We start from the raw sequence: 18,274 nt of genomic DNA, 5'->3' as shown, positions 1-18,274 counted from the left end.
GAAAGTGAAAGAGGTAAAAACTATTTATTTAACAAACACACTAGAAAAGGAAAATAATGCTAAATAATAAAATCTCTTGCTGTGGAGAAAAAACCTGGGAAAGTGTCAGAGTCCTCCCTTTGGTCTCCTCAGAGCTGGGGCTTGGCCCAGGGCTAGGCCTTCTGTGCTCGGTGGAAAGTCCTCCCGATGTGTTCTGATATTGAAGCAGTCCAGTAGAAAAGGGAGAAAATCCGAAATTCCAGGGAAGAAAAAAAAAAATTCAACTCTCAGTCTCTCTCCAGAGAAAAAGAAGCTGAACAACTGGCCAAAAGCTGACCCGGGAGCAGCAAACCGGGTGCTTCCTCCCTCCCCTGCCGCAGCTGGGAAAAAAAAGTTGCTATCTCTGTGTGACCTTGAACAAGCTGCAAACTGCTTTGAAAAAGTTTTGCTCAGTTTTTCCTTCCCCCTCTCAGGCTTAGTTTAGAGGCATAAAAAGGCACAAAGTTAATTTCTGGGCATAGGGCAGCGATATGGGATACACATCATAAAGTCACCCCAAGACATGGGCTAACAAGTAAATTAAAAAAAGGCATAAACCAATGTCTATCAGGCTACCAAAGAAACTTTTCTTGCAGAAGAAGATATCCCATAACATACTACAAGATTTCAACTTTCTATTAACTTGGAAGTAATTTGTGGACATTATCACACAGTTTGGGTGGCTTAACCAACTGAACCTCCAGTTTTGTCTAATTTGCAGTTATTGCCATTCACCAATTTTACTTATGTAATGAAATATGTAGACAACAGCAAGGGTTACTTGCAGGCGTAGCTTTTATCGCTCAAGTCAATAGTTGTGGGCAGGCAGAAGCAAGTTTGCTCCTCCCATGCTTCGAGCCTGAAGAATACAATTCAGCTCCAAGTTAAAGACTTTTAGAAGTGTTGTCATGGGATGTTGCTCAAACTGGGACGTCTTGGCACTAAATTATGCTGCTAAGCAGAAGCTGGGCTGACACCACCCACAACTACTTGTAGTTAACTGCAACGACTTCTCCAAAGAGCAGCTGTTTACTTACACAAGGTCAGTCCTTAGAGTATGTTTTACTGTTTTAAACTCCTTTCTCCACAGCCTGGCAGTAAAAAAAAATTCTCTGTTAATTTGAATTGTGGGTGGCATCAGGGATCGTGCAGACACAACCAGCTTTTGACCAGACAGGAAATTACTGTCACTGAGGCTGCAGTGCAGTATTGCTTACTTATTCTTTGTTCTGCTTGCTCTCTGGATTATAAGAAAATATTTATAGAGGTAAAGCTCTGTTATACATGGAAGGGATAGTTCAAAGTTATTCTGTATTGACCTTGGGGACTGTGCTGTATTGCAGGGTCTTAGTTACGTTTTGTTTAGAGCTACTAGAAACACTTCAATTTTCACCTACCTATTTTTCCCCCCAATTCTTTATTCAATTAATCTGCTTAAAATTATTTGGTTTTCTCTTGTCATGCTCTCAGGTGGTCCCTAATTCTTTCAAGGACCTCCCCTATCACATGACAAAGCGTGACATTCTCAGAACTTCAGCTCCTGTTTCTGCCACATTTGGTACAAACACATTCTTTAAGTCTTTAAAAAGTTTCTAGGCTAGAGCTTCAAACACTTGCTGGCTAGGTCTGAGTTTTGCAGTGAGAATACAGGAGAGAACTATTACCACATTGTGTTTGGGTTTTTGTTTTTCTTCTTATTTTCTTTGATGGTGTAATTTAATTGCAGCTGGATTATACTGTTCCCACCTCGAAGGAAACAATATAAACAGACAAGCTGAGAACAAGGTTTGTCAGAATAAGCCTCTTCTTTTTTCTTAGAGCTGTTTGTAGCAGAATATTTTCCCAACTAGAAGCCACAGAAATTCAAATGTGCTATTTATAATGTATTGATTGCAGCTCCTCCTGTAGTTGCTATTAAGCCATTTGCTATACATACCTCCCCTGCCTCCAGCAACACTCTATATTTAACCCACATGCCTAGGTCCTGCTCCTACCAATTCTGCTCTGGCTGTAGCATGCCACATCTGAGCTGAAAAAAGAACTAAATCCCTTGGGCCAAATTCATTCCTGAAGTTGCTTGATTGAACACATTGCGTTTACACTGAGCACAGATTTGGCTCATACCTGACTTTGTCAGCATTCACTGTGCTGTAACTAAGTAACAAGCGCACTGTCGTTAGGGGACAGATGAATAGCTTTCTCTACGGTTATTAGAGCACCGAGCACCTTTAAGGAGTGCAGAATCTGTGAAAGGAGGAATTGGGGAAAAGGACACTGCTCCTTTTAGAGTCTGTGTAACAGAACTGATAAGCTATTCCTGTGATGTGATCGAATGTGACTGAATACTGCAGGCTCTTGGACTCTTATTCTGTAAAATCCACAGGAGAGCAGCACAGGAAAAGATCGGAGGGAACAGCTTCTGCTATACTAAGAAAGGTACATATTTATGATTTCTTATTTCTCAGGTTTGACATGATTTGTTATCTTAGATAATGTCACTATTTTAAACAGTAGTGCATCTGAAAGTGGTGTTTTCCACATTCTGACTGGCACTCATTGTCAGGAAGCCAGTCCGTGGGCAGCAACAGCTTTCACAGAGAAAGAGTAGGACATATTTGTGTGTAGTGCATTTGTACTGTATTGTAAATCTTGACAGCTGAAAGAAGTGAGATGAGATAACCCTGACTAAAGTGAAAATGTAATTTATGGCTATAAGTATACTGGAATTTGGTATTCATTTGTATTCAAGAAAGAGCTGAATGCAAGTCAAGCTTCGGTTCAGTCACATTTGACTGAATAGCTGCTTTTATAAATGTTTTGCTGCAGATGCATTTTATGGAGGTTTTCATTCTCAAGCAGGAGTTCTGCTACTGCAAAATATTTCTGAAGAAGAGACAAAAAGCAAGTACTTTTGCTTGCTAGCCATATTGGTGCTTATAGAGCATTGTTCTGATGCCCATTATGGATTTTTTTTACCTTCTGTCCTTTGAAAACAAACTCATATTTACCAATACTGTCAACCACATCACTGATAAACTCTGTAAACAACCTTAAACAACCTTTACTTTGTCTCTGCACTTAAGCTTACTTTTTTTCTGCTTACTCAGTCATGGACTTCTCTAACAAAGCCCTCAGGTTCAGAACCACATGCATTTGCACAGCTTTGCAGCATTGAAATGCAAAAGAAAAACTTCCTGATTTACAGCTTTAGTTTGCATTAGTGAGAAAAGAGTTTGATCACATTAACACTGCAAGCAACTTGCTTGCCACCCAAGTTTAGCAATATTTCTCAGCAGTCTGGTACCCAGTTTATCTCTGCCAGTCTCATACTGCTGTCTTTCAGCATTCCTTCAGGATCACTGGAATTAAAAGTGACTGGGAATTTTTTGAAAAAACATGATTTTGGCAGCAGTTCTTGAAAACAGATCTTAATGTGTGAGGCCATTCTAAAGCTCTCTCAGAAAGCAATTTCCAGCCAGAGACCCTCTGTGCCCACACCAAGCACTTTTCTGGGGAGGGCATTCACTCAGGATTTAAAACCAGTGCTCAAGCCTGCTCTGTTTCACGCTGCCTCTTCCCACGCGGTGTTTGGTTACCTGCTGTGCTGTGGTGGATCCCACCTTGCCTGGCATGTTCCAGTTGTTAGTTCCCATAGAAATAGGTCATCATTTCAGCAGAGATTTCCTTTCTAATCCTTCAGATCCCTCAGGGGGTGTCCTTACTACCAAGTTTCAGTCATGCACTCCCCCTAGCCTGAAGAACAGCTTGTGGACAGCAGAAAGCTGTGCTGGGAGAGAGACAGATTTACAGTAGATTAGCTGGTAGCCTTGGAAGCAGGGCAGGAGCATGCAGTGGGGATTTGGGACACTAAGGATTCAGCCCTGTGATATAAAGAAGAGACTCTGAAACAGGTCTGTTCTGAGGACCATTAGCCACTTTGGTCTTTCCTCTTCCAGTGCTTTCTCCCTACCTCCATTTGAGGCAAAATCATTCCATGAGAGCTTGATTTTACCCCCTGGGGAACATGAGCTTAGAAAACTTTGCACAGGCCAGCTCCTAGTGTGCTGTCAGGGCAGAGCGCTTTCTACTTCTGTCAGTCCACTGCCTCCCAGGTAGGATTTGTACAGTTCTGCTGAGCCACCCTAACCACTGGTCTTAAACACTGGTACTAATAGTACAAACACATCTGGAGTGCTCCAGTAGGAATAAGGACTATCAGAAACAAACACTTCCTAGAGGTACCTGAAAAGGTCTTATTCCTGAAAAGCTATCTTTGCTTAAGCCCCAGTAAAGTGCATTTCTTATCCTTGAAGAATTCTCTCACCCCAAGCTCTGGCTTTAATCATGCAGTGTGTTCACTAGGTCAGTCTGGATCGGATTGCTACAAATTCCTGTGGACCTGATGGTTGGGTGGAGATGAAGCCTCTCTGTGGGGCCAGTTCATTCTAAACACTGCACTTCTTTATGGGGCACATAACCATTATATAAACCTTTTGCTTTGGGTAATAGCACCAAATCCCATCTAGAGAATGGCTGCTGTGAAGGGAGTTTTAAGTGGGTAGCAATTATCCTAATTGAAATCTATGTGGGGAGAATGGATTTAAACACCCTTATGAAGCTTATTTGATGGAGTTCCCAAGTAGGCAATAGGCACTTTTCTGTTCTTTTCCTTTCATTCAGTGAGAAGAAACTTCTATTTGTTTCCTTTCAAGCTGAGAAGAGTGAAGAAGATGACAAAAGGCTATGGGGGCAGAAAATAATCATTTGAACTTTACATTTATGAAAGACAGAAATTTTTGTAGTCATGGTAGTGAAGCTAAATCATAGTAATTTGAAAAAAACTGAGAGGAAAATCTAGATTTCAGGCAAGAAATAGTGAAAAATTATATAAAGTCTGTTCAGATTGTTTTCATGATGTCAGTGGAAAATCTGAATGTCAAGCTCCCAGACTAAGTTTCCATTGAAATACAAGCTATTCACATTTGGCAATATGCTGATTATTCTTCACAGAACAGTTGCACTCACTTGAAAATACATAAACAGTAACAAAAGAATAGAAGGTAAAAAGATATTTTTTGACCTTTAAAAGTACTAAATTATGAAGCTGTTGAATTGTGTTGCCTACAGCAACAGGATACAATATGTTTGGCAGAAGTTAGTTTAGACTTTCGACCAAAATACTCTGCCTTTCTTGCTCTGGGAAAACATCAAGAAAAACAAAAGGCCACAAAAGAGAGATTGCCTCATTCAAGACAGCATAGGACTAAGAGTCAGGAACTTCAGTCCCAGCACAGCACAGTTCTCCTCTGGCCTAGTGCAGGACATTGTTAAAATATGTGTAGAAATGTGCTGACTCTTCTGCATTGTTTTCACAATGCTGCATAAACAGCTAATGTATCCTTACTAGTGTGCAAGTCCTCTGCATACTTTAGTGCATCAGTGTCTAAAGGCTTAATTTCAGCAGAAGCTGAAAAAGGTTGAATGACATAAACTTATCCAGCGTTCCCCATTCACCAAGTTATGTGAGCTAATAAAGTCAAAATTAGATTCTAAACCCTCTAGCACCAGAATGCTAAAGTACTGTCTGGATGCGTGGAGACTCCTAATAATCTCTTTAACAACCAACCAGTACTTGGCAGTTAGATTAAATGCATGAAAAATTATAGCAAGACTGGATGTACCATCAGCTTTCCTCAAAGGCCTGAATTGTCAGCAGGCTGAAAGCACTTCAGGAAAGCATTTGAAGCACTGCCTGTCTCCACATTTTCCCAGTTGTTCATAAACTCTAGAATAAAAATGTCACAGAGGCATTTGCTGTCTTGGTATATATCCATATATTCATAGCAGGGACTTTTCTGAAAAAGGTTAATTCAGCTTTACAATGCCTTGAAAATTTACACACATGGCAGTAACTTTAACTCTTGTGGCAACACAGAGGAAGGCAAGACAGCTCATCCAAGGCCACATCAGAAAAACATTGCCAAAATGAGACTCACAGCTAAGTCCTCTGGCTCAGGGTCACAAAGCTTACTCTCATTCCAGCCCTGGAGAACAGCAGTCTTGTATGTGCTGTCTTTCTAGAAAAGGGTGGAGTTTTTTGTGATAATGTTTAGGACTTAGTTTTCAGTAGAAAGCAAAGCAATATCAGTTTATCCAAGCTGAAACTGTAATGAGAGGCTCTGTAATTAGGCTTAGAAGGATTCACCTTGATTAGAAAAATGTTCTATCCAGCAGTTTTCCACCTCACAAGTATTTCAATATCTGTCATCTCTTATTTTTGCATCTGTAGGAAATGACATCTTCTTAATTACTCATAATGTAGTGAACTAAGCTTCAGAATAGTTAAATAGTCAAATTTGATACTTGTTTAATCCACTGAGTGTGAATCTCACTAAGGTATATGCTTTTGTTAAAACTTAGACCATTTAAAGATGCTTACTTTCACATGCTTATTTTTCTTCTCAGTAAACATCACTTTTTAGCAGAGGGAGTTGATTTGGAATCAGAGAGACAATTGCAATCAGTAGTTTACATCACGTTTCCATACACCTTCCTCTAACAATGTTATGAAAACTTTGTACAGTTTTTATGAAACACTGAAAAAGATCCCAGTTCAATCCGGTTACTCGGACTTACCTTAAAAATTGATGTTACCAATTGTTCTAATCCTTATTTTTTCACTTCAGGGAATTCTAAAAGCAACTATTTTTTAGCAGAGGTTGGAAAAATGTACCAGGAGGATTGATAAATAGCATTACTGAAAGATCCTTATTGTAACCTTTGGTGAAATGGCTGAAGTCAGCCACATGAGAATAAAGAACAGGATGTATTGGTTTGGGCTCCATCATGTGGGCATTTTTATGATTTTAGAAAAACTGAAGATCATGTGATAGTAAGGGGATACTGAATCCCCTAACTTAACATCTGTTGGCATAATAGCAGATCCCTAAGTCTGAGCCATAAAAACCTCTTGAGGTTTCTTTTATAGCCATTGGAATGACTTAGGTGTTTTATCTCCACAGGCAGGTAAGTTGGGGCAGCAGATTCCCACATTTTGTGTCTGCTTCTCTCTTGAAAATGTCTTTTTAAATCTCTGTAGGCTGAAACAGAGGTACTCCCATTCAAATGCTGATTGTTTGATTATGGTGTGCATCAGGGGAAAACTGCTGAGCTGCACTATCAAGTTATGATTTGGTCTTATGAAACCTGCCAAAATGAGTAAGATTAGATGCATAAGAAAATAACTCAGTGCTTTAGAAAGACTCATAAGTAGTTTGACAGGTTTGGGCATGAAACTTTAATATGTTTTCTTTTAAACTCTCTCTTCTCAAGAACAGATGTACTGATACGTGTTATTCATTCCTTCCCATGATGTTGTCCCTCCAGTTTTCTGTTTATTCCCTTGCTGAATTTTTCATTTGCCTATTTTCCACTTTAAATTTTAGCTTTCAAAGAGAAGGCTCACTTTATTATGGTGCTTCTAAAGAACAGAAGAGGTTGCAGTGCTAGCCTGTGTATTTGGAACCCCAGTGTACACATTAAATAATAAGAGTGACTGCCTTGTAATAAGGGGTTATGGGAAACTTGACTATGTGCAAGTTCAGTTTTAGTGCATACTTAATGAATCTCATGAATCCACAATAAAGCTAAAATTACTGTTGCATTTTCTAAAGCTGTCATAACATGACTGTCTCCTAGGTAGTGGTAGTTTTAAATTGGTTGAATTACACACTTAATTTTCATATCAAATATTTTCCAGCTAAGAATATGAAAGCAATTACCTATTTTGGTACAGATCTTTTTTCCCTCTCGGTGCATGACCATCACCAATGCCTCTTGCTCTTGGCAGACTGCCTTTACAGTCTACTGCTGTCACTAAACTTATTTTCACACCTAAGAAGACAGAAATTAAGAGGGACAAACTTTGAAAAAAACTGTGTTTAAAAAAAAAATGAAAAGAAAACCAAGATGTGTCCATTTCTCTCTTTTTAGAAGGTACCTTCTCTGGAAAGTGGTTTTCAGGATAATTGCCTCCTGAAAGAGCTGTGCTAAGAACAGCCCACACTGCCAGTTTATGAAGGTGGTGGGGTGTTATACAGAAATATTAATAATAATTAAAAGACCCAGTGGTTGAAAAACATTCCTTGATACCTCAAAAATAAGTAAACTCATCTAGGAATGGAAAAATCAGCACGTACTCTGTAGGTTGTTTCTACCTGTGAGCAACCTCTGAGGATCCATGGAGGCAGGTGGGCTCTGCTCCTACATGTGGTACCTCTTATGTGTGGTAGAATTCATGTGGGATTCAAGTGCAAAGATCTGAGGCACTGTAAAAAGTGGATCCCTCCGAGTACTTGTTTCAGTCAGTCTGAAAAAGAAGTCTCAGCCTTTCTGCAGGACAGGGAGTAGGGTTGAGTTAGCCTACAGAGGTTGTTTCTCCCTGTTTTGAGGAACCTCATTAAATGCTCTCGTATCAATGCTAAGCAATAAAGGAGGAAAGCTGTTCCCTCAAAAATACACCACCTAGTTCATCCTGCTGCTCTCATCCACTTTTGCTGTCTAACAGGTCTTTGAAGGGCAGCCCCAAACATGCTGGCAGGATCTCATAGTGCTGAAGCAACAGCTTATAGCAAGCTCTACTCAGAGAATGCCAAAGTATCCATTGTAACCAGAGGATTATGAGGCAGTAATGTGAAGTAATTCTGAATGCCAGCAGTCTTCTGTTCTAGAGGGACCTGACTACAGCTGGACTGCCACCAAGTGAGTCATGGGTGTGCAGGGTCACAATTTCATGTGTCCAGAGGCAGGAAGGTTAGAGACCTGCTGGCCTCAGGAAGTGGTTTCTGGGCTCCATCCATTCATTGGAGTTCAGAATAATTATCTCTTACCTGTGTCAGTAATCCAAATCCATCAGCAATGACCATACAATCAACTGTCATGAATATCAAGTAAAGACTAGTCAAGTGAAGCTAGAGAGATATTTAATGTTAAACTAATGATATTTTCAGAGCCCTATCGAAGTTCTCAGTGGACAGATAATGTCAAACATTTTCATGTAGAAAAACTAGAAAGAGCTGAAGTCCCATCTGAAAGGTGCAGGACAATTGGGCCTGGTCAGTAGAACTACTAGTGCACAGAGGATAAGAAGAAAAATTGACATCCAGGTCTTCATGATCCTGTTGAAGTAATGAAGCAGGCTCATATTAGCTAGGAAAAAATATTCAGAAGGTCCAAGAAGCAAGATTTTCATGTGCTAATGACGCTGGCGGGCTCTGAAAGGAAACGTCTCAGGTCAGACTTTGCAAGAAAAGCATTAGAGGTAACTATTAACATTGGTGACTGCTTAAAAGCAAAAGAAACAGACTTTTGACAGCTCCAAACCAATCATACTTGTTCTGCAACTAAGATAAGAGGATGGGTGAACCAAATCAGCTGTACTGTGTCTTGAGTATATCTCCATGGAAACTCAGTCTTCTTCTGAAGTCAAAATGTTCTGCATGATGATTCAAAATTTAAATAGTAGGATAGATTTTTCCTGTGTGTATATGCCGAGTCCCACTACAGAATGGAGGTCAGACCATCCATAAAAATTAGGATTTTTCTGGGATAACTTTTGGGGAAACAAAAAGGAGAAGCAAGAACAAGTAGGAAGAGATCTGGGGGAATGTTTCCTAGAATGAGATAATCCCTTTGTTGCTGGTCTTGGGGAACTTAGGCAAAATTTTTGAGGATGTTGTAGTTCCTATTTGAGCTAGAATAGATTTGATGCTGGAAGCTCCTCATGCAGTGGCATGCTTGGAGCCAGGACTGAGCAGCTGTGTGGGGGAAGGGACCAGAGCATTAAATAAAGCTATTTGTTGACTGCCTGTAAAATTGGCTTCTAAAGGAAGTGCCATAGAGCACCATCCATTACCAAGTGACAGAAGCCTTTTACAGCTACTCTAGACACAGTCATCATTAAATTCTGTGTGTTCCTGTTCAGTACGGTTGGTTGTGGGTTATTCAGCTCAATATTTACAAAAAGGACAGCCCTCTCTCGTGCCACCTTAACCCCGGGCTGTTTTTTTCTTTCCTTCCAGATGCTGGAGAGCTCTTCAGTCCCTTTGTTCATTGTCTTCATCCTGCTCTTCATTTTGCTGCTCATTGTGTTGCTCATCAGGAGAAATGGCACTGCTGCCCTTATCTGGAATGAAATAATCCGGGAGAAAGTAACCAATTTCATCATGAATCAGAGCAAAGAACAGAGGATTTTAAATTTTGTGCTGCAGAATGCAGTCCGAGGGGACCCCTGTAGTGTGGTGGCCACTATAGATAAATACTGCTCCCAGAAAGAGTGGGCCATGAATGTGGGCAATGAGAAAGGTAATTGCAGCAGGGATCAGCATCTGAAAGATCCTTCAAGACTAGAACAGTATAGGACATCTATTTGTATTCACATCACAACTTCCATCTGCTGCTGCTGCTGCAAAAAACCCAACCCACACAGCCTTGTGGTCAGCTGAATAGTTCTGTGAACAGTGGTGCCTGCTCGTGCAGATGTTTTGGAGGAGGGGTATCCAGTGACTCATCCACAAAGTCACAAGACCAGATGTGGGTTTCTGTGTTGTGCACATTGCAAGTGTGTAAGCAGAGAGTGACAACTGATGGGAAAAATCTAGGGTTGCATTATACCTCACTTTTTACACAGGGTGCCTTTAAGGCATAATTTATTATGTTAAATACTTTCAGGTCCTTAACAACAAGATAGCAAATTGAAAAAAAACCCAAATTATGTTAAACTATATGAATTTTGTGTATGCAAGCATAAATTAGAAGTTTCTGTTGAAGGGAGAAATCCTATCCATGTCATACAGTATCAGACATTGTTGCTATTTAGCAAATAAATCATCTTGTTCTTGCCTCCTGAAGAAAAATATGGGAACAAAAACCTTTTTTCATAGCTGCAGGAAAGCAGCAATCTTTTCAAAAGACTATAATGGCAAAATGTTAATATGTTCCCTTATGAATTATAAACAAAAGTACCTCTTACTGGGAAATTTCTGGGGAAATTTGCTTAGTCTGGGATTAACATAGCTAATGAAATACAACTGTAAGCATTGTAATAAAAATGCTCCTCTGACATGGGTACAGTTTTTGAAAGTAGCTGCTCAGCATACCTGGCTGGGGTGCTTAGGCCAGCAAAACAGTGGGTGGTGGCTGAGTAGGAATACTTTAAGCTTTAAACTTTTAACATTTGTGATTAAATTCTTAATAATTTCACTCTAGTTTTGCTCTGATGGCCTTTCCTCAGATAAGAGCCATCAAAGCTAGTGCATCTTTAGGCCCTGAGATTTCAAGAGTGACATAGCCTCAAGGTGCCTCCTCCTCATCATCATATTCATAAACAACACCCAGAAAAATATCACTTAATGACTATGGCTTAGCATAAAATCCCTTCCACTAATTTTTCAGTTTAGTTATCTAGTTTCTAGCCATACAAGTAAGAGGAAATAGTTTTCTCACGAATAAATCCTTTTCTTCAAAAGGACTGAATATAGTACACTGTCACTTCTTTTTGGGAACATTTTCTGTTGTTAACAATTGACTAATGCTTTCCATCCCACAAATTCATGTAGTGAAACCAAATATTTTGCAACTTTGTAAGTAGACTTTTCTTTTTCCTTTAAAGATGAATATTTAGGATAAGAAATTTTGTATCAGAACACAGCATGTAACATTTGCAACAAACATGAGCCCTCAAAATCCAGTAGTTATATATTTCACAAATACGGCCAGTTACTGCAATAAGTTCTTGGAAAAAATTACTGCATTTCCCCTTCTAACACTATAAATTAGTTAATTCAGGGAATTACATAAGTTATATTCAGGGAATTCCTTACTCAGAAATGTGTATATTGTGAAACTAATATTTCTTTTAGCTGAAAGTTTGAATTCTGAAATTTAAAATGTCCATGATTAACGTGATCACAAATAAACCAGTTTGCAAAGGATACAGTATATAATTTGACATCAACTCTTAATTTTTTAATGTCCTTAGCAACTGAGTACATGGATTTTCTAAGTTTCTTGTCACTGACTTGCTCTTCTGTATATGAACCAGTTTGATTTTGTCAAAAACTAACCTTTTCCCATTTTAATCAGGTCTAATTCTAGACAAGACAGTGGAAGAGGCCAATCCATCAGTTGCCCTGGAGCTGGGAACATACTGTGGCTACTCAGCAGTGAGGATTTCTCGGCTACTGAAGGCAGGAGCTCGTCTGCTCACTGTAGAGTTCAACCCAGAATTTGCTGCTGTAGCTAAACAGATGATTGAGTTTGCTGGAGTACAAGATAAGGTAAATACCGTTTTGTCTGTTACCGCTTCAGCAAAACTGGTTAGACTTGGCATTCCTTTTTTTTCCCCCTTGTACCCATGGGCCTTATAAATTTAACCAGCTCCATGCTTAGTTACAGTGCCTGACCTCTCACAGCAGGACTTCACTACGTTGCCTCCCAAAAGCCAGAAGAATACTGGGATTCTCAGTATAAACTAAAAGGTTCAAATTTGTGTCAAGACTGACTACAAAAAACTGAACCATAGTCCAATTTGTTACAAAAGATCACAAGAATCAGTTGTATTAAGTGCAGTGGACTTCAGATAAGAAGTGTTTACCCAAATCTAGCTGGTCACAGTACATATAATTAAGTTTTGTGCAGTTAGAGGTGTCCTGACTCTCTACAGGTGGTTAAGATGCAGGTGTTTCCAGTCTATATTCCCCCCGCCTCAGGTTGGGGGATTCATGCCTGAGAGGTGCCTGTCTTTCAGCAGACATCTCACTTCAGTGGAGCTGGAAACTCTGGAGGAAATAAGTCCCACCAAGGGACCTTCTAATATGTTTCTTAACTTCTTGAAGAGAACCTGAAGTACTAGTGACATCTAAAACTGCATTTTCCCCATCTGATTTAATGTCCTGATCAGCTATGAGTCATAAACCAGACATTTCTTTACCACTTTCTTCCTCCTCTCACACTATATGGTGCTTGCCTAACAAAAATCCATGTATGGCAGCTGCTTTCAGTTTAACAGTAGGTACTCCAATAAACCTGTGAGGAAGATGTAACAACCTCTGTCTTGCTTCTTCCCTCTCCTGGCCATATCAATTTTACATACTGTAGCCTCCATTTTTATTCTAACCTAACCTGTTCTCTGCATTTTTTGCTTCCCTTGGACTTCAAGATTCAACTGAGATGTAACTAAAAAAAAAGTAATTAAAAGCACTGTTTTCAACAGGAGATTTCCATGTTTCCAGTAAAGAAACCCATTATGCAACAAAAACAACAAGCCACTTTTTCTGTTATTTTAAAAATCAACAAAATCCAAAACACCCAAATTCATATTTTGGAACATAACTGAGTTGGTTTGCCAAAACCAAAAAAGTTCATTTCATCTAACCCTACCAAATAATTCAACTGACACAATATTGAGCTATAAACAGGATCTCTGATGTCTGGCTACAATTTAAAATGAGCTGGAAGCATGTGATTTTTCTTAATGGTTTGCAATTCATCAGATGGATTTGTATTTCAGGTAAAACTCCTAGAAGGCCCTTCAGAGGAAATTATTCCCCAGCTAAAAAAAAAATATGAAGTGGATACTCTGGATTTTGTCTTCCTGGACCACTGGAAAGACAGATACACACCAGACACCATCCTGCTTCAGGTCAGTTTGCATAATTCCAGTCTTAAAAGTAAAGTAGTGAATACCTTGATGTCTGTGAGGCCTCCGCTCTTTATGAGGGACCTCATCTCCTGTAAAATGAAGACTGGCAGCCAAAATAGCAGCCTTATAAGAAAAGAGGATTTGAAGGACAGGACCCTAAACTTTTGTTAAGGACAACTGCCAACACTACATAGCTCAGGACTCAGTGAGTACTGCTGGACCATTCTGCTTCCTGAATATACAGGTGTGCAGTAGAAATCCTACCTGGAGGAGTGCATGGCCTGAGTCTTACACTCCCTAGGAGTGCCTGCATGGTCACTAACTAGAACACTTGACCCAAAGCCCATCCTGATCCTGGGAGCAGGTGAGACTTGGGACCTGCATATCCCAGCTCCACCTCTCTTATTTCCTCAGTACCCCATTTTTTGCCTGGGTCTATGGTGCCAGCAGAGCCTCTTGATAAAACACTATTTTGGTAGCATGGCTGAGTATGACTTGTCTGGGAGTCTTTACACTCCCCCTAATTAATTGGCTGCAAAGCAATGATAAGAAGAGTGCAGACTGCCCCAGCCAGGCACTTCCTAGGGAAATGCTGTCCAACTCTATGTCCAGTCCCAAATGTGGAAAAATTATGCTTATTTCTTCCCAAGCTGCCTTAACCATTACTGGATGTATTACAAACCAAGTTGGCTGTAACAGCAGTAGGCAGTGATAGGTAACTACCAGGACTTCTGGATAGGAAGGTATTTTCAGGTGTTAAATAACTGAGATTGACAACACCTGTACCTACCAACACAGCACATACAGATATTCTCCTAGGTGATAAAATTTTCTACAACTGCCTGTTTTTATGGAAGTGCCATTTTTAAATTTTTTTTTTCACAAATAAATCCACTTTTTTTGAGCCTGCCTCTTAAATTGAGAACCTGCCAAATACTTCCTGACCCCTGCCTGAGGACTACAACATTATTTTCTGATCCAGGCCCCCTGGTTTTTTAGTTTAAAGCCCTGTCCTCCAGAAAGCTGTTTGAAAAGGAAATTTGTTTGGGGTTACGAACAGCTAGTATTGAATTTACACAGCAGTAGCTGAAGAAAATGTTCACTCCCTACAGTTATTTTTTACTCAGAGAATGCTTTCTTTTAAACTGCCTGTGTAAGGATGACTGAGCTCTTTCCACAGCACATACTTATCAGAACTTAGCCTTCACAACACAGCCAAAACAAACAGAGAATTTAGTTCCACGGTAGTGGTCAGTCTGATGCAACTGTGATACAAAGTTGCAAACAACTCCCGCAAAATTAAGAGGAGAAAGACAAAGAACAGATCCTCAGATTTTCTCAGATGTTACAAACCTTCTAAAATGTACTTTCGGCAGGTATTGCAGTATGAATAGTCAATCTGAAATATGAATATATTCAGATGAAATATGTATATGTTGGAAGTGGTCCAGACAAAAAAGCCAGACATGAAGAGCATCTGAAATCCTGATGCCCAGTGGAAAATCCAGTATGTTGTCTCTTGCAGGCTTCTGTAAGCTGTGCAGTAGAAACAGACTGGAGGGTATTTGACATGTCTCTAAAATCACTTCTACTGTGCTGACTGGTGTTCAGTCCCCAGAGGCAAGAGCAATAAGCTCAATGGCTTCTGCAGCACACTCATCAACAGAACTGCTTTCATAGACTGGGAGTGACAAAAAACACCCATATTTTGGCTACAGCTGCTGCCTATAACCACAGGATAACAACAACCCAGTTTAGCTACAGACTTTTGTTTTAAAACAGCTGGTAAGCCCAGATAAGCAACTCCTCCTAGACAAAAAATACCAGTAAAAATTAGGTTCTTAGGTTTACTGAGAATAAACATTGCACTTGAAGTGACTATTGCAAGTTAATTGTGTCTTGTGGAAATTTGTTGGTGTTCTTCGTTGTGCACAAACCTTGCTTCACACCCAGAAGCCGAACAAAATGGCACGAAGTTGTGTAAGGTGAAAGGAAAACAAGTGCAGAAAATATCTTTCATTCTTTTAGTGGTTTTGGAGTCTGACTGAGACTGGCCAAAGCAGTACATGCTAGGCTCCCAGGCAACCTAAACAGCTACTACAACTGTTTAATGCCATATTTAAAAAGTTTTTAAACAGGAGCCATGACAGCCAAAACAAAGCCACCTTACTGATCACACAGACATAGCTGGAAACAAGCTGATGAGCAAAACACACACTTCCACTTGATTTGCTATTTCAGAATCAGTATCTCTAATGTTCTGCTAATTAACAGAAAATGTCAGCAAATGACCACAAAGGATCCCAGAGTTAGTCAGCTTCTCCCGTGTCTCTTTGACCTTCCAGACCTGTACCACAATGGCTTTTTGGACGCAGGCACTTGAGCATGACCTGGTTAACATGAAAGTATATTGCATTCAAGCCAGTATCTGCTTAACAGCTACTATGAAGCAATTTCTCTTCTTTCTAGGAATGCAACTTGCTGAGGAAGGGCTCAGTTCTTCTGGCTGACAATGTAATTTTCCCAGGAGCTCCAGATTTCCTTAACTACGTCCGCAAGAGCCCCCATTTCCAATGCACTAGCTACCCATCTCATCTGGAATATATGCAAGTGGAAGACGCTATGGAGAAGGCTGTGTTTTTGGGATAAAGGGAGCCATTAATAATCAACTTTTGTTTCAAATGATGTAAATGCAACTGCACAGGTTAACTTGTCCATGCTTTAAAGTTTTTTATTAATTTTTTTTTTTTTTGGAGCCTGTAGTTAAACAAGCGCTAGTGAACTTTTTAGGCGAGGTAGAAATCAAGATCAGGAGTAAGTAGGGTCTGTGCCATTGTTCCACATTATTTCAGCAAACCCAAGGTGATGCACATTGCCCTGCCTTGGCCAACACATCATCAAACAACAGAGTCTGTCATTTTGAGCTCAAGCTTGAACAACCACAGTTTGGGTTTAGGGTGAGGTGGAGAAATACACTGCAACTTCTGAAGACTTGTGTCCCCAGGCTAAACTCATTAATCATTAGCAAGAGTGGGGAAAAAACATCCATGTTGCAAGAAAAGACCATTTAATGTGCCCTATATTTGCTAAATTACTAGCATGCCTCTTGATGCAGTGAAGGCTCCTCTTGTGAGATCAGATACTTCTTTGCACATTTACTGCAAAAGTTAATCATCTCTATGTGAGAGAAAAGAGGATGCACTGAAAGAAGACAGACCCATGCAGTGATGAGAAAAAACCAGAATTTTGAAAACACAAACAAATAAAGTTATTAATCTGCCCATGCAGAGGCAGGGAAAACCGAAGTAGTAAACAGATTAAAATAAACATAGTAACAGACAAGTTTTGTTACTTAACAAAAGGCGCAGACTCTTTCCAAAAGAATACAAAACTACATAATATTTGACCTTGAGAAAATGCTGTTTATCCCCTCATTATCCTGTACATACATAGTACGTGCTTTTTAGGGGCAGGGCAAGCTGCTTACTCTGAAGTGCTGTGTATGTTTAAGATGCTGTATAAAAATAAAGGCCAGAGAGACTGGGTTTTAGCAGGTGGGTCCTGCATGCCCTGGTTAACCTCAGTGCTGTTACACTATGTGAATAGTCTGGAGTGTCATTGAGAAGATTCAAAGCCAAATACCATCTCTAACTCACCTGAACAATGCAGAAATCCAGTGGCATTTCCTAGCATGTCCTGCTGTGATTATGTAAGGCAGACATGGTCACATTTATAAATAAAAAATAAAAAACAATAGAGCAGGGGCATGACTTCCGTTTTTTCCAATTAATTCTGTACTGCACATGAGGCTTTCAGATTTGAAACAGCCACAGAAAGATCCAACAGTTGAAAACCAGAGTTAAAACCAAGGATAACCATTCTTGTCTTTCCCAGTATGAATTCTTTCAAGCCTGTTACGAGTTTCTTCCTTGTACAGCCCACCTTACTACAGTGGTCCCTCCCCTGGCCTGTGTGCTGCAGAAAATCCACCTCCAAGACACCAGTAAGGAGCAGAGGATCACCATGCAGTGTAAAAGAAAACTAGAGCAGGCTAAGGTGACGGAGTCAGTTTAGAAATGACCAAGCAAGCCACGGTGACCCAGTCAGCTTGTAAAGTTTTAGCAGTTTCATAGGGATAGGAAGGAGAAGGCAACACTATCAGAGTTTTTCTAACAAATTAAACTCTGTCATACTGAGAAATACACAAGTTTTCCTGTAGTGGATTAGATTATGCAGAAGCAGCCTCATGTGACTCTGTTGTGCTGTTCTGTGTAGAGTCGACACTGAGTCTAACACTTTCATCTCGTACTGCAAGTCAGTGATTAGTTCTGTAACATTGCTCAGCAGCACATCCTCTTGGCCTTCAGCTAAACTCAAAGTCATTGGACGAAAGTCCTTCAGGTAGGTTGCAAGTGGTTTTTGCAAAATTTGCAATGTAAAATAATCTTCAAGCCCATTTACTGTCATACCCAATTTTCTAGAGCACACTGGAAAATCTGGATACAGAAAATTTGTCTGTACATCTAAAGCCTCAACTCCACAGAATCCTCTCTTGTG

At 39.9% G+C, this 18,274-nt stretch overlaps 1 protein-coding gene across 5 annotated transcripts; it reads left to right on the top strand.

Annotated features, from left to right (window-relative positions):
- Positions 1–891: 891 nt before the first annotated feature.
- COMT (catechol-O-methyltransferase) lies at positions 892–17,491 on the top strand. Of its 5 annotated transcripts, XM_069030542.1 has the most exons (7): positions 892–1,060; positions 1,745–1,803; positions 2,402–2,454; positions 10,098–10,380; positions 12,160–12,353; positions 13,586–13,717; positions 16,187–17,491. In XM_069030542.1, the coding sequence occupies exons 4-7, from the start codon at positions 10,098–10,100 to the stop codon at positions 16,364–16,366; spliced, it is 789 nt and encodes a 262-aa protein (XP_068886643.1). In that variant the 5' UTR covers positions 892–1,060; positions 1,745–1,803; positions 2,402–2,454; the 3' UTR covers positions 16,367–17,491. The 5 variants fall into 5 exon arrangements, with proteins under 5 accessions (XP_068886643.1, XP_068886644.1, XP_068886646.1 ...); XM_069030543.1 differs by lacking the exon at positions 1,745–1,803; XM_069030545.1 differs by lacking the exon at positions 2,402–2,454.
- Positions 17,492–18,274: the final 783 nt, after the last annotated feature.

Source organism: Aphelocoma coerulescens, chromosome 15 (genome assembly GCF_041296385.1).
Source record: "Aphelocoma coerulescens isolate FSJ_1873_10779 chromosome 15, UR_Acoe_1.0, whole genome shotgun sequence".
Lineage (NCBI taxonomy): Eukaryota > Metazoa > Chordata > Aves > Passeriformes > Corvidae > Aphelocoma > Aphelocoma coerulescens.
The sequence above is the reverse complement of the archived record's forward strand: the minus strand, read 5'-3'. Positions and strand labels throughout refer to the sequence as shown.

Coding starts and splice junctions, on each gene's coding strand:
- COMT (XM_069030541.1), top strand. CDS start 10,098: ATGCTGGAGAGCTCTTCAGTCCCTTTGTTCATTGTCTTCATCCTGCTC. Junction 10,381..12,159: donor GAATGTGGGCAATGAGAAAG/GTAATTGCAGCA, acceptor CATTTTAATCAG/GTCTAATTCTAGACAAGACA. Junction 13,718..16,186: donor CAGACACCATCCTGCTTCAG/GTCAGTTTGCAT, acceptor TCTTCTTTCTAG/GAATGCAACTTGCTGAGGAA.